This window comes from Scyliorhinus canicula, chromosome 6 (assembly GCF_902713615.1).
Source record: "Scyliorhinus canicula chromosome 6, sScyCan1.1, whole genome shotgun sequence".
Taxonomy (NCBI): Eukaryota; Metazoa; Chordata; class Chondrichthyes; order Carcharhiniformes; family Scyliorhinidae; genus Scyliorhinus; species Scyliorhinus canicula.
In genome coordinates, this window is record NC_052151.1 from 178691554 (window position 1) to 178715384 (window position 23831).

Consider the following 23831-nt stretch of genomic DNA (forward strand, 5'->3'; position numbering starts at 1 on the left):
TTCTAACCAGCCAAAACGTCAGTATCTCCAAACCCTCCCATGTATCTGTGCATTAACTGGGAATACCTTGCTTTTTCCCACATTGAGCACATATCCCGAGAACGAGACGAATTTCGCCAATATCTCCAAAATCAGATCTATACTGCAAACTGGGCCTGTAACATATAACAATAGTTCATCATCATACAGGGAGACTCGGTGACCCATATTGTTATCTCAATTCCTCGCCACTCCGTCAATGCCCTAAGTACCATTGCCAGTGGCTCAATTGCAAATGCAAAGAGCATCAGGGACAATGGACATCCCTGCCTTGTTCCTCGCTGCAAGTTAAAATAACTCGAGCTGTGGGGGCCCTATATAATAGTCTAATCCAGCCAACAAACACTGGCACAAGACCAAACCGACCCATTCAACTGGATGAAAAGCCATAGCACCGATAGATATTACTACCTCCGTTTCCTGGCCCGACGGGGGCGTCAACACCACATTTAACAATTTCCTGATATTTGACAATAACTTCCTCCCCTTTACAAACCTATCCGGTCAAGGCAACTTGCATTTATATAGTACTGGACACAGTAAAATATCACAATTGTACAAAACAAATGACAGAGCCACATAAGGAGACATTAGGATAGGTGACAAAATAACTAGGTCAAAACAATAGGTTTTAAGGACTGCTTTAAGGAAGGCGAGAGTGGTGGAGAGGTTTGGAAAGACAATTCCAGAACTTGGGGCCAAGACAGCTGATGGCATGGCGAAGAAATCTGAAAATTTGCGAGATCAGAATTTGAAACCAGAGATGAAAGTTCAATGTCTTGCCCACTGTGCTCCCCAGTTTCCCCACTTCCATCCTCTACTTACTGTAATGTTTGATTGCAGCACTAGCATGGAAGATTGATCTGTTTAATTTGGGTCATTCCAAGTGATATCACAGTTCAAATCAGTAGAAACCTAAGAAATACCCATGCGGTGAAGCTAGAGAAACTGCAAATGATTCAAATTAGAACAAGCATTGCAGTGAAAAGTCTGCTCAGTATTTAAATGGTTCAGCAAGCCATTTGATGCTTGTGCACATACAGAGCTTATGCTGTTCTTGACAACCTATTTCTCAGTTCCACATTATGCTCTTGCCTACTCTAAGCTGCTGCACTGTTTCAAGCTCATCCCCTGGTATTACTGCCAGTCTGAACATGGCTTTCATCCCCGCTGCTCACCAAAGTTTTCAGCAGCTCTGTAGTGCAGATATCATCATAATTCCTATCTTTGTTAATTATAATTTTATTACAGTATAATTTGGGATATAGCCCTTGGCTTCAGAAAGTGATAGTTGTCTGTATTGCACAGTGCCCCCTGGGTCGTACTATTTCTGACAACTCAATCCTTTCTTGAGATGACTGCCTATCAAGTGTAAGTTGGTAACCATGGCAGCATCGAGTTCTGTCAGATGAGCGAGGAGCCCTTTATCTCTCTGGTATTACAGCAGCTGCTTTGTGTGTTGTTTTCTGACGTCACCTTTTCGTGCCGTGCTAGTCTGTCTGAAAGTGAATGAAAGAGAATCCAACCAGTCAGATTCTGCTTCACTGCGCTTCTACTTTGCAATCTATAAATGGCCATTTAGCCAATATTTTGACATTCTGCAAGCTTCTGCCAGTTAGATAATTTTGTATTTCTTCCCTCTCTAGAGTTAGAACTTGGATGGAAAATCCCAACATTAATATTTCTGCCCTGTTTACACTATCACTGTAGATTTAGGTCATGATTGACATGGAGATTGGCAAAATTAAAGGTTCAACATGCTTTGCTCCAATCTAAAACAGCAGTGAATCAGGCTGGTATAAATAGCCTTTTGAAAATCTGTCATTTTCTGCTGCAACAAAAACTGAAGTATGCAGTACATGCATTAGCTAGTAGCAGAATGCTGCTTTGCACTGTCGCTGATTCTGGGCAGGCAACATCACAAAAGCTATCTGGTTCACTAATGTCCTTGGGGAAGGTAATCTGCCGTCCTCACTTGGTCTGGCCTACATGTGAATCCACATCCACAGCAATTTGGTTGACTCTTAAATTACTTCTGAAATGACCTAGCAAGCCACTCAGTTCAAGTGAAATTCGGGTTGGGCAATAATACTGGCCCAGCCAGCGATGCCTATATACCACGAATAAAAAAAGTAATTAAAGCATTGATCCTAAAGCCATTGGTTATAGGCAGCTAGGATTCCAATTAGGTGTGAGCCTGTGCTGACAGTGAACCAGTGGAACTGACGGTGAATCAGTGTTACTACCAGGTCACTAATTGTCACCAAAAGCTGCAATCTACCCTATAGAAAATGGAGTAAATAAGACATGTTCTATCGGGGGAACTGTTGGAACCTTCCTTATGGTTCTAACACTGTTTAATAACGTACCAGAAATAGCCAAAGGGTGGAATTCTTCCAACCTGCCTGTAAATGGCTGGCGTAAAATCCTGCAAATCTCCTAATGGTGGATCACTCTTCCCACTGGGAAGTGATGCAAATTCAATTTGCATCTCACAAATGCTCATTAAAGCAGCTGCCTACCAGCATCACATCAGACCTTTCAATCTTGCGTCACACCGGCGGGAATTTATATCAGTACCAAACCCGATTACTAATGAGTGGCATGCACAAGGCTGTCTTAATTCACCAGAGACTTCGAGTTGAGTGCAGCAATCTTTTGCCACTGTACCTGCTCCTGAGGCACTGTGACCTATCTTCCTGTTTGGCTTTTGAAATGCAACCAATTTGATTGACATATCTAGCTTTCCATAGTCATGTGATTTGCCATGAGACTACCTCCGGAGACGGACATGAGCAATTCAATAAAGCCTCTCAGAAGACTGAAGAAAACTGCTGTCCTTCTAACATGATGGATAAAAAGTAGACTTGTGAACCTGACAAAAGAAGCAGAGAAAACACAGAACTCAGGAATACCAATTCAAATCTGCAAAAGAAACTGCTGACTGCAAACGAGACAGCTCAGAAAGGCACACAGAAATGTACAAATTTGCAACAAAAAAAAGCTGTTGAAAAGAAAATACAAAAGAAAAGTACACACAGGCCACAAGTGAAATTACTGGCTGCAGCCAAAAAGGACATAGGAAACATAGAGACTTCAAGAAAATTATTGGGTGAGTAAAAATGGCTACAGTAAATGTTCCAATCCCATCTCTAATTCAGTTGATGCCTGGAAAACTGGCAGTCTTTTCACCTGCAATGGCAAAACTATGAGATTGCATATTTTGTTCAATATGAAAAGGAAGCTGTTTGGGTTTTGAAATGTAATTTGCTTGATTGACATATCTAATAGACACATTCTATAATAATGTGACTATGACACGAGGCTGTCTCTGGAAGCAGACATCTTAAGAGCAGTTCAATGAAGCCCCTCACAGAAACAGACAGTGAAGATGACTGCTGTCATTATATATGTGTCTGGGTAGCAAATACCCTGCAAGCATGTAGATGGGTAATCCATGCTGCAAAAAAAAAAACCAGAGAGGGAGAAAGAAGTTAATTGCGCCACTCTCATCCCGCTGTCTGTTTGAGCTACATTGAGAGCATTTATTTATAAGATGCAGCTAGCTGTCACTTCATGGCGGCACAACCCCTCTACAAATGCATATACTGGAGATTTTCACTTACCACCAACTCTTAAGTCCAATTGAGTTGAGTTCTGTTGTACCTCTTAGCAGAGGCTGTTGCACTTAATCTTGGTGAGAGTTGAGGAGGTCTTCAAATATAAAAGAAAATGAATTAACAAAATTTAAAATTTCTTCAGTATTTTTTAATAAATATTTTAATTGAATTTTGCATTTGTACACTATACAGGAGATGACTACAGACCTTGCTGCTCTAATTCTGCCAGATAGCTTTTTGTGAGGGGAAAAATATTGGCTAAGACATCAGGAGAACAACTCCTTTGCCCTTCAGATAGTGCCATGGGATATTTTATAACCACTTGAGGATAGATGGATTGTTGATTTATTCCTTCATCCCTAACATTTCTCTCAACAATTCAGCATTCCCTCAACACTGCAAGGTTAGCATAAATTTGTTGTTTAAATTGGGAATGGGGCCTGGATGCATGGCTATCTACGTCAGCGTTCACAATGCCATTAGAGCTACAACTGACAATTTAGTTTGGGGATGGGCAGCACGGTGGCACAGTGGATAGCACTGGGACTACGGCGCTGAAGACCTGGGTTCAAATCCCGGCCCTGGGTCACTGTCCGTGTGGAGCTTGCATATTCTCCCTGTGTCTGCGTGGGTTTCGCCCCCACTACCCAAAGATGTGCAGGTTAGGTGGATTGGCCATGCTATATTGACCCTTAATTGGAAAAAAAATAATAATTGGGTCCTCTAAATTAAAAAAAAATTTAGTTTGGGGATATGACAGCTTTAAAAATATCCTTGATGTTGTCTATGAAAGTGCCTCTCACATTATCACTACTGCTTCAGGAAATTCTGGCACTTGTTTGGAGATTTTTACTTTGAGGTACTGATCTAATTTTAACTCAAGCCTCAGCAAGTACTAAATATAACAAAGGGAAACGAGCTGAAAATATTTGTAATATTTCATGGTTGATTTTATATTCAAAATGATAAAATTCTTTGTTTATTCCATTTCATTTATCAATGTTATTTATATGTCTATATAACTATGTCAGAAATAAATATGTATTTTTTAATAAGGACATGAGGAGTCCATAACAATTAAGAATAACAACCTTTGTTTCTTTTATAATTACATTATATACAACTCCCGATAGGTCCCTACCGGGTCTCTCCTCGATGGATGCCTTACTCGCTGATCTTTCATACATAGTTGAATGGAGTTCCCCTGCCCCTCAACGGGGGAGCTCGTACTCCGCGAGAACCTTGGGGAAGATAATCATTCCCACTCCGTAAGATCCTGTCGGGATATTACATCCCCCCACCCCCTCTCCCCAAAAAGTCTGAAGACACTCACGACAGCCTGTGAGGTGGAGAAGGAGAACTTTGGGACCTTCTTTGGCTGCGGTGAAACATCACTCATCCGATGAGACAGGACTGCCCCAATCCCACATGGTGCTGCGCATCACATGTGCCAAATAATGGCTTTGAAGGATCAAAATGTGTCAATACCTCTGAAGAGGACAACCGCCATTTAATTTGTTTCAACGCCTAATCCTGGGCCTTGCTCCACACCCAAGGCTTGTGCTTCTTGAAGAGCAAATGAAGGGGGCCAGACAATCGCCAAATTCGGAATGAATCTGCCATAAATAACCAATCCAAGAAAAGAGTGAAGCTTCATAGCGTCTCGCGGGGCAGGGGCCAGTTGGATGGCTTGCACTTTCTCAGCGACTGGTGCAGGCTGTCTCAGTCTACCTGATACACCAAGTAGACAACTTCTTTTGCGTGAAACACGCAATTCCCACACTCAGAAAAGCGATGCAACACTGCTTCAAGATTCCGTAAATGCTCCTGGTCCGTGGTCCCCGCAACTAGCGTTGTATAAGTATACTGCAATATACGGTGAAACACTGCACACGCTGACGATACTCGTAGAGATTGTTGTGCGTATTGTTCGTGACATACTTCTATGAGGACTCATCGAGCTCCAGCTGTAGATAACCATAGATCATGCCTAATTTTGTAAATGTGCAGCCACCAGCCAATGTAGCATAACAATTCTCAAAGCGGGATATAAAGGATAACGGTCTAACCTTGAAGCCTTGTTCACTGTCAGTTTATGGTCTCCGCAGAGGCCGACTGTCTTATCCGGCTTCATTATGGGGATCACCAGCGCCACTCAATCGGCGAAGCGCACAGGTCTAATGATGCCCAAGCGACAATGTTCGTTCTCAACTTTTTCCACCAAGGCAAATGGAACGGGGCGAGAACAAAAATATCGGTGCTCGGCTTCCGGGTCCACCTGGATCTTGGCTGTGGCCCCTTTAATTTCCAAGCCTGGCTGGAAAACTCTCTGGGAACTTGCTCAGAACCTTACACAGACAGTCAGGTTTCACATGGAGTTTATGCTGCCAATCCAACATGCATCTGGGGTAACCACACGTGGCCCGACTGGCTAGGGCCGCTTTCTTGCATGACAATGAGGTGAAGGCAAACTTATTGGCAAACATAAACTACCAAAGTAAGCATCGTCCCCACAATATTCAGCCGCTCCCCAATCTAAGTGGCCAAATGAACCGCCGTATCAGCCAATGTCTGCACACCCTGCCTAATAAGATCAAATGTGTTCTGCCCCACCACAGAAATGGCAACTCCAGTATCCAGTTTGCATTTGGAACATATGGCCACTTACCTTTATCAGAACTTGAATGGGGCCCAAATGGGGCGCTGTCAAACAGTTTAACTCCATCTCAACCTCATCTCTGTCATCCAGATGCAAGGCTCGGCACCGGGACTGACGCCCACCTTGTCCGGGCGCCTGTACCGGTACCCACACATCGTACAAGGGCCGGAAGCTCCTTCAGCCGAGTCCAGAGACTTCTTTCGTCTCGATGGCTAGCCTTTTGTCCAGAGGCCAGAGTTGCTGTGGCAATTGGTCAGGGATGTGGGGATACCACATGAGGGGTAATGCCTCAGAACGTTCAGCTCCATCCCTTATATTTCTTGAACACCGTGTTCCACGCTATCTCCGAACAAAGAGATATGTAACGCATGTTGAAAAGTCGGGGAGGTTTTGCCCAAATGTTTTTAGTGTCGCCATATTATTTATACCGCAGACCACATGATTGCAGAGCATGTCAGATAAAGTAGTTTCATACTCTCAGAACTCGGCTAGCTTTTGTAGCCGTGATATGAATTTGGTGACGGACTCACTGGGGGACCCCGCTGCCATATTAAAACGATACCTTTGAACGATCACTGACCAGGTCGGGTTAAAATGTTGTGCCACAAGTTGGTCAAATGAATGTGTACCTGACGCCAATAGTACATAAGAGTCCTAATCACTTTGAAAATGTGTATCCCGCAGGCCATCAACAGTATGACCGTTGATAGATTATTGATTTATTGATTCATTCATGGTTTTAGGTGCTAATTAAATACATAGTAAGGAGTCAAATTGTTAAAAATGTCTTTACTGTGAGAATACAGTCATTGTTTTAGATAATGAATCAACTATCAACTTTGGTGCCATGTCTCTAGAAATTCTAAACATTGTTTCATGGCTGTAGAAAGTCAAAACGTTGTTTCATGAGAAGTTGCATAAAATCCCATTGGAATGCTTAAAATGTATCAACAGCAAGGTTAATGCAAGCACCTTACCTTTGTAGGAATGGCATACAAGGTGGATGCGCGTAGGCATTTAATTAATTTGATAGCTATTAATGAAGCTTAAGTAATAACCAATCCTTGGATAACAAATAATGCTCTAAGTGACAGACAGTTATTTGACCAAATCAGGGAGCCTCAGCTGAGAATTAGAAACAATGCGAGTAAATAATGGGTTAAACCATAAATATGGATTCCCTTCAAAGTAAGACCTTGTGGGCCAGGTTTCGTTCTTGAATTCCGGCCTTCCTGAATTGCTGAATCATCTATTTCTTATACTTTTCTTATTGTGCTTTTATGTTTAACACTTTTCGCTATATTCTGATCAATTTATGTATTATTTGATCTAAGTTTTGATTCAGTTCTTATGCAAGTGTATTAAGTGAATTTTAGCGATACAAGGGTGTTTTGGACACTCCCAGTCAACCAGACTGGGTACTTTATTTTTGGGAGGAAAGTAAGAGGTCCTACAACTGTCAGACGCTTGTGTGATGTTGTTGGCCCGGAAGAAGTATTGCATCCTTTCTGTATATTGGGTCCTGTCTTCAACACTGACGCCAAATGCATCCAATCGCCCAAACAGAGGCATGGTAAAAGAATAGGTTCCAACCTGGGTCCATAAGATCGGGGAGGTGGCTCAGCTGAGTAGGTTACAGCATTGACGGCAAACCAGTTTACTCCTCATTGCCAGTTTAATAAGGACACAAGGAGTCCACACCAATTGAGAATAACAAACTTTGATTTATTTACAATTATGTTATATACAACTCCCGGTATATCCCTACCGGGTCTCTCCTTGGTCAGTGTTTTACCAGCCAACCTATTTTTATATAGTTTAATAGAGCTTGTACTCTGCGCGAACCACGGGGAACATAATCATTCCCACTCCGTAAGTCCCGTGTGGGATATTACATAATTCGATTGCAAAAAACGGGCAACTTTGAAATTGAAGACAAAGTTGCATGTTTTCCTATCGATATCTGTGACCTTTGCTGATTTCTCACATTGCTGTGTGCCGTTAAGAGGATTTTATGTTTGCCCTTTTGATCCATTTGCTGTTCTGTTCCATAGTACCCATTAAGCTACTTCTAAACCTTTGCTTTTTGGTCTGTCACTATTCTTGTGTCCTTTTGTAATTAAATTTAATAAATACAATATACATCATAATATAGCCTAAAATAAATATTTGCATTAGTTCTTCAGCTCTGTTAATAGTTTCTTTCTTACTGTCCCATTAGTCTGTAAAGGAAACTTTTGATGCATTTTTGTTTTTAAGTATAAAATGTACTTTACAGGGGCTGGTTTAGCTCACTCGGCTAAATCGCTGGCTTTTAATGCAGACCAAGCAGGCCAGCAGCACGGTTCGATTCCCGTACCAGCCTCCCCGGACAAGCGCCGGAATGTGGCGACTAGGGGCTTTTCAGAGTAACTTCACTGAAGCCTACTCGTGACAATAAGCGATTTTCATTTCATTTTTTACTTCACAGGTAAAATAACAAAATACTTGTTTTGTTGTTTTTCTCTATTAATAATCAATGTTTTTACCCATGTTTAAGGAATCAAAAAATTGGCACTTGTAATTTGGTGTGGAAATAATCTAAACAACCAGAATAATTATGGAAGCCTCCATGCCATTTAAAAAACTTGATTATTTATATCTGTCAGCCAGTGAGCTGGATGCAGGTTGGGACTAAGCGGAGGATGGTTGCATAATACAAATTAAGACCTAAAAATCAATCCCAGACACTGACAGCACTGTGCTCTCCAGGAGTGATCGATGAGGGAATTACCAAATCATCTTCATTTTGGTGAGGAATAGTGCAGCCATTCTGTGCAACCAAGATACCCCATGAGATGTTTGTTTGAATTTCTAGCATTGAGGATGAATCACTTAGTGTTCCAGAAACTCATCAGGGAAACTGTGCATCTGATCCTGTAAATAAAAACTAAATGCCAAGTTCAACTTTTTGACTAGTTCTAGCTTTCTTGTGTAGGTTGTACACTTGTCAATCACAATGCTACAGAAAAGACATTGCAATGAAAATGAATAGCTATAACTGGAGGATTTACAAAGGATAAGTGCAGTTTTCCAAAGCTCCTGAACAGTCCTGGAGTCTTCTGGATCGAACATAGAACATACATTGCAGAAGGAGGCCATTCGGCCCATCGAGTCTACACCGACCCACTTAAGCCCTCACTTCCACTCAATCCCTGTAACCCAATAACCCCTCCTAACCCCACTTGTGCTACGTGCTGCCCTTGAAGGTACTCCAGTAATCCTAGAGAGAAATTAAAAATACAATATTTTCCCTTGTTTCTATCCAACCTGATTCATAAGGTTGTAATGCACCGAGGATGCAATACTTAATACGTGGTGGTAGAGCAGATCCAGGAGACTGACGATTGAGAGTATGGTTTCGACCATTATTGGCTGACTTGATGGATAACCAATGTTGGGGGTGTAGGGTGGTGCAGCGGTTAGCACAGCTGCCTCACTATGTCGAGGACCCGGGTTCGATCCCAGCTCCCCGTCACTGTCCATGTAAAGTTTGCACATTCTCCGCGTGTCTGCATGGGTCTCACCCCCACAACCCAAAGATGTGCAGAGTAGGTGGATTGGTCACGCTAAATTGCCCCTGAATTGGGAAAAGGAAATGATGGAGGTGTGTTAGCTGAAGACGGGAAGCCATGTAATGAAATCAACCATAATGTGATTCACTTGAAGTTGGCAACTCTCGGCATGAGAGAAACAGATAAATGACACTGTAATTGTAAGGAAATTTGAAAATCTGGCCAGAGTAGCTTATATTCGGATGTGCCAAAAAACTGGTTTGTGAGAAGACCTTTGTAAATCAGTCATTCGCAATCCAAATCAAAATCCTTATTTGTTCCCTCTGTAATCTGTTTCTTTGAAGCATATTAATCTGAATCAAATTAAACTTGGAGAATTTAAGAAAGAGCAGTTGGCAGACAGGTACTTTGTTATGTACACAGTGCGACATATAAGCTGTTTCAGGACAGTCACGTAGGCTAGGGCATTTCTGAGTTATAATGATTTCATTTCACTCTGCTGAGAATAGTGTATACTATCAACAATTTTGACCACAGTAAATGAGCTCAGGTGATCTGATTGAGTTATCTCCTTGCCTATGTAAATTGAATAAATTACTTAACAATGTGATTCTTCTTATCCAGTTAGTGACCAGAGGCTGTGAAACGGCAGAAATGACTTTGAGAAGAAATGGCCTTGGACAGCTAGGATTCCACGTTAACTTTGAAGGTATTGTGGCAGATGTTGAACCATTTGGCTATGCATGGAAAGCTGGCCTGAGGCAAGGGAGTCGTCTCGTTGAGATTTGCAAAGTAGCTGTGGCGACCTTGACCCACGAGCAGATGATTGACCTGTTACGCACATCCGTGGCAGTAAAAGTCGTGATTATTCAGCCACATGAAGACGGATCACCCAGAAGGTAAAATACTTGGTGTTTTTGTGACATGTTGTCTAATGATTCATGATGTATGGCTTTTGACAGGTGCTTTAAAAAGGTTTGGACAGTAGCTAAAGTGTTGAGAGTATCTTTATCCTGCTCATAAACTGTAGGAAAATGCAATGATGTCATTGCCATCAGCCAGCAATTAATTTTATCCTGGTTTTAATGAAACATGATGTCTTTACAAAGTTACCAAAGAAAACTGAACAATGCTCTAAAAGGTTTTGCTGCAACAGCCCAAATGTTTAAAAATAGGCTGTAGCTGGGACTGAACCTGCTTTAACAAATTACTATGGCAGTAACACCCCGCAACTGAATTTGTTTCATTTACAAAAGGCAGCAACTGGACTGGAAAAATTGCATGCTTTTGTTTTCAAAGTCCTTGTTTACCTCAATTGTTTCATGCTAGTTTGGATGAGATTGGTTGTAAAGATGTAAAAATTGGCAGCTACTGGTTCACAGTTGAATAATATATTGAAGCATAGCATGGATTCTCCTTTTGTTGGAAGTGGTCAGGGGTACAATTTTGATGAACTTCCTAAGGTGTAATTTCAGCTCTAGCTTTGGAACATGTTTTTCTCAGTTGTATCATTCCACGATCTCTCTGCCTCCTCCAACCCTTATAAAACATAAAGCTTTTGTAGAAACAAACATGCCCTGCTTTAAGGATATCGTCATAATTTAATAAATTGGCAAAAGTTTTTATGTATTGCAATTTTTATGTAACTAACCTCTGTAACTTGTGATTTCTTTGCATCCATTCTAGTGTGCATATTTTGACTTGCTCCGGGCCTGATCCCATCAACCCATTTCAACTTTTGCTCTTTCTTTTTTTAAGTCCTTTTCTCTTCATGCTTCCTAGATTATCTTCTGTGAAAAAAGACACTCATCAGGATACTTCATAAAAATACCAATATAAGGGGAAACCATCAATTTGGACTGGGCGACATCTATCCAAATTGCAACAGAGTCCCGTGACAAGCGCATTTAGCCGGTTATTTCCTACCACTCACAGTGCCGAGAAACAGCATGCTGTCTATCAGGACTTTGTTGCAATCTGGAGCTTCAGCGGGAAACGCCCCGCCAAGCCGCACCTCGTCCCATTTCCCGCACTGAGGAGCTCCGCTCACCAGAACCCCTCAGTCCAGGAAGAGATTGGGACACCATTTTTATATGGCATCTTATCCCTCCCTCTCCTTACGCGAGAAACCCCCAAAGCCGCAACTCACCTACAAGAGGGTCCTTTCACCCCACCTCACATGGGCATGGCACCCCCGATGCAAGAAAAATGCCAACCTGGCAACTTAGCACTGACAGCCTGGCGCACTGACAGTGTCCCTACTAGTTGCAAGTGCCAGCTGAGAACCTTGGCAGTGCTTTGGTTTTCTGTTTTGTTTTGACAGGGTACCTGGCTGGCAGTGCTAAGTTTCCCAGGTGGCACCAGCAGTGCCAGGGTACCACTGCCCAGAGGGCAGCCACCTGGAGGCCTCCGATCGCCTGGGAAACACACTTCTACCCCCAACTGCAGTTTTATCTGGTCCCCGTTTGTGGGGACTAGCAGGTCTCCAAGGCGAAGTGGTTAGATCCCAGGATCTCGGGCAATCAGGAGAGTGCATATTAGAGTGAGACTAGCTGTCTCGCTCTAATTTGCAGATTACTGATCCTGCCATCAATGGGCGGGATTCAAATTTCGACATATCGTGAGATTATGTTAGATCTCGCAAGGCGTGGCAAGCCGGGTAGATTCCTGAAGACGGACCTCCCGGCATCTACCCACTGCGCAGCGCTGCCGTTCGTATGAGACGAGATTGCTGATTGATTGACGAGTAGATTCTGATTATTAAGGCTTTGCCAGTGTAAGTACCCAACCAGCCCATGCTTGCAAAACTTAAAACAGTGTTCAACATTAGATTTGATTCCACGATTGGACACTATTTGCTAAATAATCCTCCATGTGCTAAGACTTATGCTGACAACCAACTTAAGATTGCCAGTTGGGCTCGCAGTGTGGCGCATTTGCATGTACTGGAAGCTACATATATTAATACACAGGGCCCAGTTCTTAACAGACAGAAATAATGTGTACACACATTCTAGTTTTGTTTCAGTTAAACAAAAGAAGTGTTCATAAGTGTTAAGTGAATGGACATTCCCTGACTCATTCCTCAGGGCAACACTTTGACCCAAGCTGCCTGGTTTAAATTATAAACATTGCATGGCAGTTAACTGTTGATCACCATCAACTGGTGCATTCTCCATGACAACACCTCTACCAATCAGTCCACTTGCTGACCAGTCAGCGTTCTTATTTTATTTCCCCTTTTAGTGGTATTCTTGTCAAGTGTTCAGATGAGTGCAAGTTGAAAAACTTTGACAACATGCCCTTTTTTTCAGCAATGCTGATGTTCAGTACTATCAAATGACTATTAGATTCTCTTTTGTTGCCATGCCATCGTTCATGCTCCATAATCAGATTCTCTTCCCCCTCAAATTTCTACCCTAACCCTTCCATACTCCTCTCTTACCTTCCTGCTCTCTTATCGCCATCCAAGGCATAACCCTTCTGTGCCTTTCTGACATTCTCCAATGGGCATTGAGGCATATTATTACAAGCAGCAGCCACAATTGCCACATCCAACTCTCTCATTGACCTTCTCACTCAGTGTTCCCACTGGGGCTGACCTTGCCAAACTCCTTCTAGTCTAACTCATCCCTCCCACTGCTGGCCTTTTGGGCTCTGTCAGCGGATCAGCTCTCAACCACTCCTCTATGCATCACCTTCCAGAAAGTCTGTTCACTTGTGAACAAGGCCTTTGCCATTCATGAACCTATTGTGGATGATTACATTAACATCATGGCCTTAACAGAAACCTAGCTGATGGGTGCTGATACCTTTCCCCATAATGAAGCTTTCTCGCTTGGCTATGTTTTCACTCATTTAGCAAATCAAGACTGCCATTAAGAACATAAGAACTAGGAGCAGGAGTAGGCCATCTGGCCCCTTGAGCCTGCTCCACCATTCAATGAGATCATGGCTGATCTTTTGTGGACTCAGCTCCACTTTCCGGCCCGAACACCATAACCCTTAATCCCTTTATTCTTCAAAAAACTATCTATCTTTACCTTAAAAACATTTAATGAAGGAGACTCAACTGCTTCACTGGGTAAGGAATTCCATAGATTCACAACCCTTTGGTGAAGAAGTTCCTCCTAAACTCAGTCGTAAATCTACTTCCCCTTATTTTGAGGCTATGCCCCCTAGTTCTGCTTTCACCCGCCAGTGATGCCACCTGCCCGCATCTATCCTATCTATTCCCTTCATAATTTTATATGTTTCTATAAGATCCCCCCGCATCCTTCTAAATTCCAACGAGTACAGTCCCAGTCTACTCAACCTCTCCTCATAATCCAACACCTTCAGGTCTGGGATTAACCTAGTGAATCTCCTCTGCACACCCTCCAGTGCCAGTACGTCCTTTCTCAAGTAAGGAGACCAAAACTGAACACAATACTCCAGGTGTGGCCTCACTAACACCTTTATACAATTGCAGCATAACCTCCCTAGTCTTAATCTCCATCCCTCTAGCAATGAAGGACAAAATTCCATTTGCCTTCTTAATCACCTGTTGCACCTGTAAACCAACTTTCTGTGACTCATGCACTAGCACACCCAGGTGTCTCTGCACAGCAGCATGCTTTAATATTTTATCATTTAAATAATAATGCCTTTTGCTGTTATTCCTACCAAAATGGATAACCTCACACTTGTCAACATTGTATTCCACCTGCCAGACCCTAGCCCATTCACTTAACCTATTGGTAATATGGTACTTTTCTCCACATCACACTTTGGCCTGACATCTATGAGTATGTCAACTTGTTCCACCCCTCTCAACTGTCTTTCAAAATTATTGTTCTCCTTCAACCTCCCAAATACAGTAAAAATGTTATCATCAAGACATCTACATATTTTCCTCCCTTAGTTTTTGTACCAAATGTCTTCTCATCCTCGTGTAATTCCAACGTCTGTCTCAACTAATTATGTTGTCTCTGCACTTCTGTCCTCTTCTCCTCCCTAAATTTCTCCCTCTGTGTAAACTCTCCATCCACATTAAACCTCCCCCCCCCCCCAGACCTTCTATTCCACCTCGTCTTGTTAGTCCCATCGTATCAGATACAGCTAAAGCTATCACTGTTTGCTTCCCTATATCATTCACCAGCCACGCTCAAACCCTACATCCTTCTTCATCGCTTCCTAAAAACAATTCCCCAACTGCTCTTTAAAAATCTGAACTATCGAGCCTTTGATCTTCATTTTGCTACAGGATTTCTACAGCTAATGATATACAGTCACATCTCCATCTTTGTCTTAGTCAATTAAAGCATTACTCACTCTCACCCCTGATACTACTTTAATCTCTGCTTCCTTAAGTCCAAGGAATGCAGACTTGAAAGAATAAAGTGGACAACTTTTCTTGCCATTGTGGTACCCTGACCACAAAGTGGCAGTCAAAATACATGGTAAAAGTTAATCTGTAATATGTAAAAATAACAAAGTTTAAACTACAGTATTAAAAAGGGAGCAGCTAGCTAAACATCGCAATAACTGTAACGGAAAAGAATCAGAAAATGAAATGAAAATCGCTTATTGTCACGAGTAGGCTTCGATGAAGTTACTGTGAAAAGCCCCTAGTCGCCACATTCCGGCGCCTGTCCGGGGAGGCTGGTACGGGAATCGAACCGTGCTGCTGGCCTGCTTGGTCTGCTTTATAAGCCAGAGATTTAGCCTTGTGAGCTAAACCAGCCCCTTTCAGAACAAACGGTAGTTAAATATTAATATACACTGATAACAACAATTAATGATGTCACAGCATTTTCCAGCATTGGATTTTAAAAAGAGGATGCATAATTAAAACACTTCACCCCACCCCTTAAATTTTAATTCCCCCTTAAAGACAGAAATACAATTAAACTAATGCCTGAATTATAAGTCAGTCTTCAGGGGTTTTGCGACCATGCTGTGAGCTGCGCACTAACACTAGTGACTCTGTCAACTCCTCCTCCACTTTGCCTTTCATGGCCTACGACACGCCTCAGTATTAAAAAGCGAGGAGTAGCCCGAGAATCAACGAATAATTGAACTGTAGTGCTCCGCAATACACCCTGTTCATCTTTAAAACCTCAGGATATTTATGAGTGACAAACTCTTTTGTGTGCCCCAGTTCAATTGAATTTTTGGGAACCAGTCATGCCCGAGTAGACTAGGCCCATGCCCTTTCACCACCAGGAGCCATACCCTTGCTTCTTGGCTGTTATATGCAATGTTCACCTCTAATGAACCAAGCAATGGTATAATCTCAGTGGTGTATGTCCGGAAGTTGATTCTTGCACGAGTGAGGGCAGGTGTCAGCTTAGAGTCCCAAATCTTCCTGAAGGTCTCCTCACTCATTACTGATGCAGCGGCTCCTCCTCCATATTGATTTTCTGTTCATCGACCTTCACTGTTGTATAAATAAGCTCTACGCACCCTTCACTCATATTAAACATGTTGTAATAGTTACAATAGTTGTAAAAACCATTTTCATAAGACCCCTTGGCCCTGCCACCCTCCATGCCTTTGCCATGCCCTTCCCTTTCACCAGCTCACCTGGCAACACTTATTTAATGCACCCCCTGCCCTAGTCCTGAATTCTCATCTTTCTCTAATGTCCTCCTATCTCACCTCATGACCTCCCTTGAGCTTATCTTGTTCCTTAGACCCAAATCTTGATCCTTTTCCCACTGAATTGCTGATTACCAGCTTCCCCTCTGACCCCCATGTTAGCCGATATTATACAGTTCTATCTCTTAAAGTGCCTCTCTCCTTTAAATCTACCATTGTGAACCCTTCTCTTAAAAAAACAACCTTTGACCCCACTACCATTGTAGACTACCGTTGTATCTCCAATCTTCCTTTCTTCTCCAAAGTCTTTAATCGTGTTGTCAGCTCCCAAATTATTTCCCATGTTTCCCAGAACTCCACCTTTGAATCTCTTCAATCAGGTTTCTGTCCCGCCCCATACCAAAAAAGCTCTTTTAAAAAGTCACAAATGGCATCATTTGTGACTTGTGACAAAAGTAAACTTTCCCTCTTCGTCCTCCTTAACCTGTCTGTAGCCTTTGACACCAACACCTTTCTGTTGTCCATCTGAGTGGGGCTCCTCACATGGCTCCATTCTTATCGTCTTAATCGTACCCAGAGAATCACTTTCATTGGCTTCTCTTCTTGCTCCCAAGCCACCTCTGATGACCCCCAAGAATCTATCCTTGGTCCATCCTATTTCTCATCTAGGTAGTACCCTTTTGCAAACATCATCCAAAGGCACATTAACAATGATGTCACCCCAGCTCTACCTCACCAGCATCTATATTGACAATTCCACTGTTCCTAAGCTATCAGGCTGCTTATCCGACATCTATGGGTGACCAGAAGGTATTAATTATTAGGAACACTGAAGCCATTCAAGCCCTGCTCTAAACTCCATTCCCTAGCTACTGACTCCATCCCTCTTCCTGCCAAGTTTAAAATTAACCAGTCTGGTCTTAACCTGGGTGTCAAATTTGTTCCTAGAATGATCTCCCAATCTCATTTTGGGCCTTCATGCTATCATTAAATCCACCTCATCCAACTTTGCCCATGTTTCAACTGCTGGATCTCTCAATTATGCCTTCATTACTTCTAGCCTTGACTATTCCAGGCCATTTCTGGCTGATGTCTCACATTCTAACCTCTGTAAAGCCTAAGATTATTCTCAATGCACAGCAGGTCCCATTCATCTCTGTGCTTGCTGACCTTCATTGGCTTCCCATCAAGCAGTGCCTGGATTTTACAATTCCCAACCTTGTTTTCAAACTCCTCCCTTACTTCTTCCCTCCCTATCTCTATAATCTTTCCCAGTCTGCTAACCTCTTAAGGTATCTGCGGCCCTCTAATATTGTCCTCTTGTGCATCCCCAAATTTGATTGCTTCACTATTGATGGCTGTGCTTTCAGTTCCCGGGCCTCAAAGCTCTGGAATACCCATCCAACACCTGTCTACCACTTTAGCTCACTTTCCTCCTTTAAGATGTTCCTTTTGTAAGACTTCTTACTGTGTTCCTTAAAACTGACCTCTTTGACTAAGCTTTTGACCATCTGATCTAACCTCTCCCTATGTGGCTTGGTAGCCACATTGTTTCATAATGCTCATGTGAAGCACCTTGCAATGTTTCATTGCTACATAAATATTTGTTGTTGTGAGCAGAATATTGCCCCTCTTCTCATGGAAGCTTCTGGATGCAGAAATTCCTTCTTCAAGCCCATCATCAGCCTGTAGTTGGTCCTATTGTGCCAGGGTCTTAATGAGTAAAATCTTAGTTTTTGGAATGCCAAGGTGAGGAGTGGATACTTTGTGAGTTTGTACTTGATTGTGATTTCGGATGTGCCAGGACGCCAAGCTGTGACTATGTGGTAAACACCACTAGTGAGATATTGTATGTATTAAGGCACTGCCCGTATATAACAAGTACAACGGTAAATCCCTGTCTGCTGGCTCCTCCCAGCAGGCGGCGTATAAAAGCGTGTGCGCTCCTGCGCTGCTCCCATTCTGGTTCCAGCTGTAGGAGGCACAACATCTTGTGCAATAAAGCTTCGATTGTTTCACCATTCTCGTCTCGTGGTAATTGACGGTACATCAATTTATTGCACAAGATTTTAAAAGATGGACTTCCTAATCAAGCCTGATCGCCTGCAGCTGAGCCCTCGCGCAGACAACGCCACATCCACCTTCGACCACTGGCTAGCCTGCTTCGAAGGCAACCTCAGAGCAGCCATTGAAGAACTCTCAGACCCACAGAAGCTCTGAGTCCTCTACTCACGGGTGAGCCCTGAAATTTTTCCCCTCATCCGGGGTACGCCCACCTACACAGAAGCGATCACGCTCCTAAAGGGACATTACGCTAAACCAGTGAATCAAGTGTACGCCAGGCACCTCCAGGCCACGAGATGGCAACTCCCGGGGGAGACTGGACGATTTCTTGCGGGCCCTACAGATCCTCGGTAGGAACTGTGACTGCAGTCTCAGCAGTCCAACACACCGAACTTTTAATCAGAGACTCTTGCGTCACGGGCATGAAGTCTACGTACGTCCGCCAGCTGTTACTGGAAGGGTATACGCTCGATCCTGCGGAGACTAGGCAGCTGGCGAATTCACTAAAACTGGCCTTCCATAACCTGGAGGCCTACACCCCCGACCGCGCGGCACCCACGTGGGCATCGTGGGCCCCACCAGCTGCCGACTCCAGCTCACCGCAAGCCTGCACCATGCGGCAGCCAGCCAACTCCGGGGGGCCCAAGTGTTATTTTTGTGGCTAGAGCAAACACCCCAGGCAGCGCTGCCCAGCGCGGAGCGCGACCTGCAACGGGTGTGGGAAGAAAGTACACTTTGTTTCTGTTTGCCAGGCCCGGTCGGTCGCCGCTGTTTCCAGGCCTGGCATTTCTACCCCCGTGCGACCCGGGGGCACCGCCATTTCTCCACCATAAGCCATGTGCGGCCTGTGGGCGCTGCCATCTTTGATGCTGCTCGCCATGTGCACCCTGTGGGCGCCGCCATCTTCGGCGTCATTTTGTACCGCGCCGCAGAACCCCTGCTTGTTCTGGCCGTTCACTGCCCACTGATGCCTCCGCCACCGCTGATCAGCCTGGGACCTCCCAACATCTTCTGCAGCTCGCCTCCATCACCCTGGATCAGTCTCGGCCCCACAACCTCACGACCGCCACGATGATGGTGGAGATCAATGGGCACGAGACGACCTGCCTTTTTGACTCCGGGAGCACAGAGAGCTTCATCCACCCCGCTACGGTAAGGCGCTGCTCCCTCCCGCTACACCCCTTCACCCAGAAAATCTCCCTGGCCTCCGGATCCCATTCCGTTGAAATCCGGGGGTACTGTGTCCCGACCCTCACCGTTCAGGGCGTAAGGGTTCAGCAACTTCAGGCTCTACGTCCTCCCCCACCTCTGCGCTGCCCTGTTACTAGGCCTTGATTTTCAATGCCATCTCCAAAGCCTTACTTTGAAATTCGGCAGACCCCTGCCCCCCCTCACCGTCTGCGACCTCACGACCCTTAAGGTCGATGCCCACGTGGGTACCGTGCAGTTGGGGGTGTAGGCCTCCAGGTTACGGGAGGCCACTTCTAGTGAATTTGCAAGCTGCCTTGTCTCCGCAAGATCGAGCCTACCCCCTTCCGGTAACCGCTGGCGGGCGTACGTAGACTTCATGCCCGTGACGTAAGCGTCTCTGATTAAAAGTTGGACTGCCGAGACTGCCTGGCAGTCACAGTTCCTTCTGAGGATCTGTAGGGCCCACAAGAAATCTCCTCCGGGAGTTGCCGTCCAGAGTCTCCCCTGGGAGTTTGCGAACCTCACCCCGGACTGCAAACCCGTCGCCACTAGGAGCAGGCGGTACAGTGCCCAGGACAGGACCTTCATCAGGTCAGAGGTCCAACGGCTTCTGCGGGAGGGGATCATTGAGGCCAGTAACAGCCCCTGGTGAGCTCAAGTAGTGGTAGTGAAGATTGGGGAGAATCACAGGATGGTCATTGACTACAGTCAGACCATCAACCGGTACACGCAGCTGGACGCGTACCCCCTCCCACATATATCTGACATGGTCAATCAGATTGCACAGTATAGAGTCTTCTCCACAATAGACTTGAACTCCGCCTACCACCAGCTCCCCATGGCCGCCCAGAGGACCGCCAATACACTGCGTTCGAAGCAGCTGGCCGCCCCTATCACTTCCTTAGAGTTCCCTTCAGTGTCACCAATGGGGTCTCAGTCTTCCAGCGAGAGATGGACCGAATGGTTGACCAGTACGGCTGCGAGCCACCTTCCCCTACCTAGATAACGTAGCCATCTGCGGCCACGATCAGCAGGACCACGACGCTCACCTCCAAAAATTCCTCCATACTGCCAAACTCCTTAACCTCACCTACAATAAGGAGAAATGCATGTTCCGCACCAGCCGCTTAGCCATCCTTGACTACGTAGTGGAAAATGGAGTCTTAGGGCCCGACCCCGACCGCATGAGCCCCCTCCTTGAACTCCCCACTGCCCCAAGGCCCTGAAACAATGTCTGGGGTTTTTCTCATATTACGCCTAGTGGGTCCCGAATTATCCGGACAAGGTCCGCCCACTCATCAAATCTACAGTTTTCCCTCTAAAAGCTGAGGCCCGGCAGGCCTTCAACCACATCAAGGCAGACATCTCCAAGGCCACGATGCACGTGGTCGACGAGACCCTCCCCTTTCAAGTGGAGAGCGATGCATCGGACCTAGCTCTGGCTGCCATCCTCAAACAGGCAGGCAGACCCGTGGCTTTCTTTTCCCGCGCCCTCCATGCCTCTAAAATATGGCACTGCTCTATCAAAAAGGAGGCCCAAGCCATTGTGGAAGTTGTGCGACATTGGAGGCATTACCTGGCCGGCAGGAGATTCACTCTCCTCACTGACCAACGGTCGGTTGCCTTCATGTTTAACAATAGACAGCGGGGCGGACTTCCGGCGGTGATGTAGGAAGCCGCACATTTGGGAGCTCCCGTTTCAAACGGACTTTTCAGCTCTTTTTAGAGCCCAAAACGGAAATTTTGCGACGTCTCCCGGTGGGAGAAGGTGTGCTGATCAACTTTCCCCGCAGTTCATGACTCGAACTAGGAGTGGAAAGGAAGAAAAAATGGCAGCAGCCCCCCCAGAGAAAATGGGGGAAGGAATCCAAGATGGCGGCCGCCGGAGCTCCAGAGGAGTGGAAGCAGTGGGCCCAGGAGCAACAAGCTGCTCTCCTGCGCTGTTTTGCAGATTTCAAGGCTGAGGTACTGAACTCTCTGCAGGAAACGAACAAAAGGCTCTCGGAGTTTCAGACGACCCAGGATGCTGCCATCAAGGAGTTGCAGACACAGGCCACTGAACGAGAGGAGGAGGCCGGGATCCTCGTGAGTAAGGTGGAGGGACACTAGGCACTCCACAAGAAGTGGCAGGACCGCTTCGAGGAGCTTGATCACCGCATGTGGCAGAAAAATCTGCGGATCTTGGGCCTTGTGGAGGGGCTGGAGGGGTCGGACCTGACAACCTAGGTGGCTACAATGCTGAACTCGCTAGTGGGGGCCGGGTCTTTCCATCTGCCCATGGAGCTGGAGGGAGCACACAGAGTACTGGCCAGGAGGCCTAAGGAGAATGAACCCCCGCGTGCGGTGCTGGTGAGGTTCCACCGGTTCAGTGATCGGGAGTGTGTGCTGCACTGGGCCAAGAAGGTGAAGAGGAGCAATTGGGAGAATGGGGTAGTACGGATCTACCAGCATTGTAGTGCGAGGGTGGCTAAGCGGCGGTCCGGGTTTAATTGGACGAAAGAGGTGCTTTACAAGAAAAAGATAAGTTTGGAATGTTGCAGCCTGCGCGCCTGTGGGTAACTTATTCGGACCGGCATTATTATTTCGACTCCCCGGAGGAGGCATGGGCCTTCGTGCGGACGGAGAAACTGGACTTGAACTAGGGGTTGGGAGTTGCGGGGTCGGTTGTAATACTTTATTGCTGGATTCTGCTGTTGCTGTGTTCTCTTTTTCTGTACTTTTGCAATTTTGATATGGTTATTTATGGGGGTGTTGTTCTGTTATTTTTTTTTGCTGTGGGGCATTGTTTGAGTTTTGTATCTTGCAGGGAGGGTCGGGGGGGTTTGTTGTATTCTATGTCGGGTTGGGGGTATGGAGTGGGGCTGGTAATTGGGAGCTGCGTCAGAAGGGTGTGGTGGGGCAGTGCAAAAGTGCGGGCTTTCCTCTGGTTTCCCGCGCTGCGGGGCTGGGGGGTGGAGACGATGACGGGGGAGGCGGGGCCTTAACTGGTTCTTCCCCGCGCTGGAACGGTGCCTGGAGGAGGGATAGGTTGGGGGATGATCCCACTTTGGGAGGGGTCGGGTTATTGGCGGGAGTTTCCGGGGTCAGCAGAAGTTAGCTGACCCACGGAAGTACAATGCAGGACGGTTCGCGGCTAGGAGGGTTCCTAGCCTGGGGAGGAGGGAGGGGGGAAAGGGGAATACCGGGTTGCTGCTGGCAGGGTCAGGAAGGAGCTGGTGGGGGCCGGGGGGACAGAGGTGAGGTGTTGTCGTTGTGGGGACTGGGTCGGGCACGGGGTGCTGGCCTGGGGCGGGCAGTCGACGGGCTATGGCTAGTCGACGGGGGAGGGGGGCGGGTCGCCCTTTGATCCAGTTGGTCACCTGGAATGCGAGAGGGTTGAATGGGCCGGTGAAGCGGCAATGCTTCAGGAGGCCCACCTGAAGGTGGCGGACCGGGTCCGTCTGAGGAAGGGATGGGCGGGGCAGGTTTTCCACTCTGGGTTGGATGCGAAGAACCGGGGAGTGGCGATTCTGGTGGGGCAAAATGTGTCGTTTGAGGCATCGGAGGTGGTGGCGGATAAGGGGGGTAGGTATGTTATGGTTAGGGGCAGGCTACAAGGGAGGGAAGGTGGTACTTGCTAGTGTGTATGCCCCAAATTGGGACGACGCGGGCTTTATGAGGCGTATGTTGGGACGGGTCCCGGATCTGGAGGCGGGGGGTCTGGTCGTGGGGGGGGATTTCGATACGGTGTTGGATCCTTCACTGGATCGGTCCGGCTCTAGGACGGGTGGGAGGCTGGCGGTGGCCGGGGTGCTGGGGGGGTTTATGGACCAGATGGGTGGGGTGGACCCATGGAGGTTTGTGAGGCCGAGGGCACGGGGAGTACTCTTTCTTCTCCCATGTACATAGGGTCTACTCTCGGATAGACTTCTTCGTGGTGAGTAGGGGACTGATTCCGAGAGTGGAGGAGGCCGAGTATTCGGCCATTGCAATCTCCGACCATGCTCCGCATTGGATGGAGTTGGAGATGGGGGAGGTGCGGGACCAGCGCCCGTTGTGGCGGTTGGATGTGGGGTTGTTGGCGGAGGAGGAGGTGTGTAGGAGGGTCCGGGCAAGTATTATGGGGTACCTCGAGGTGAATGA

At 45.9% G+C, this 23831-nt stretch overlaps 1 protein-coding gene across 7 annotated transcripts in view; it reads left to right on the plus strand.

The window, feature by feature from the left end:
* The window catches only part of LOC119967679 (signal-induced proliferation-associated 1-like protein 2), a 651675-nt gene that overhangs the window by 427683 nt on the left and 200161 nt on the right, over window positions 1-23831 (plus strand). For all 7 annotated transcript variants that reach the window (XM_038800505.1, XM_038800501.1, XM_038800504.1 and 4 more), the window contains one exon: window positions 10497-10771. In XM_038800505.1, coding sequence (XP_038656433.1) covers window positions 10497-10771 — 275 coding nt within the window. The remainder of the gene's footprint in view (window positions 1-10496; window positions 10772-23831) is intronic.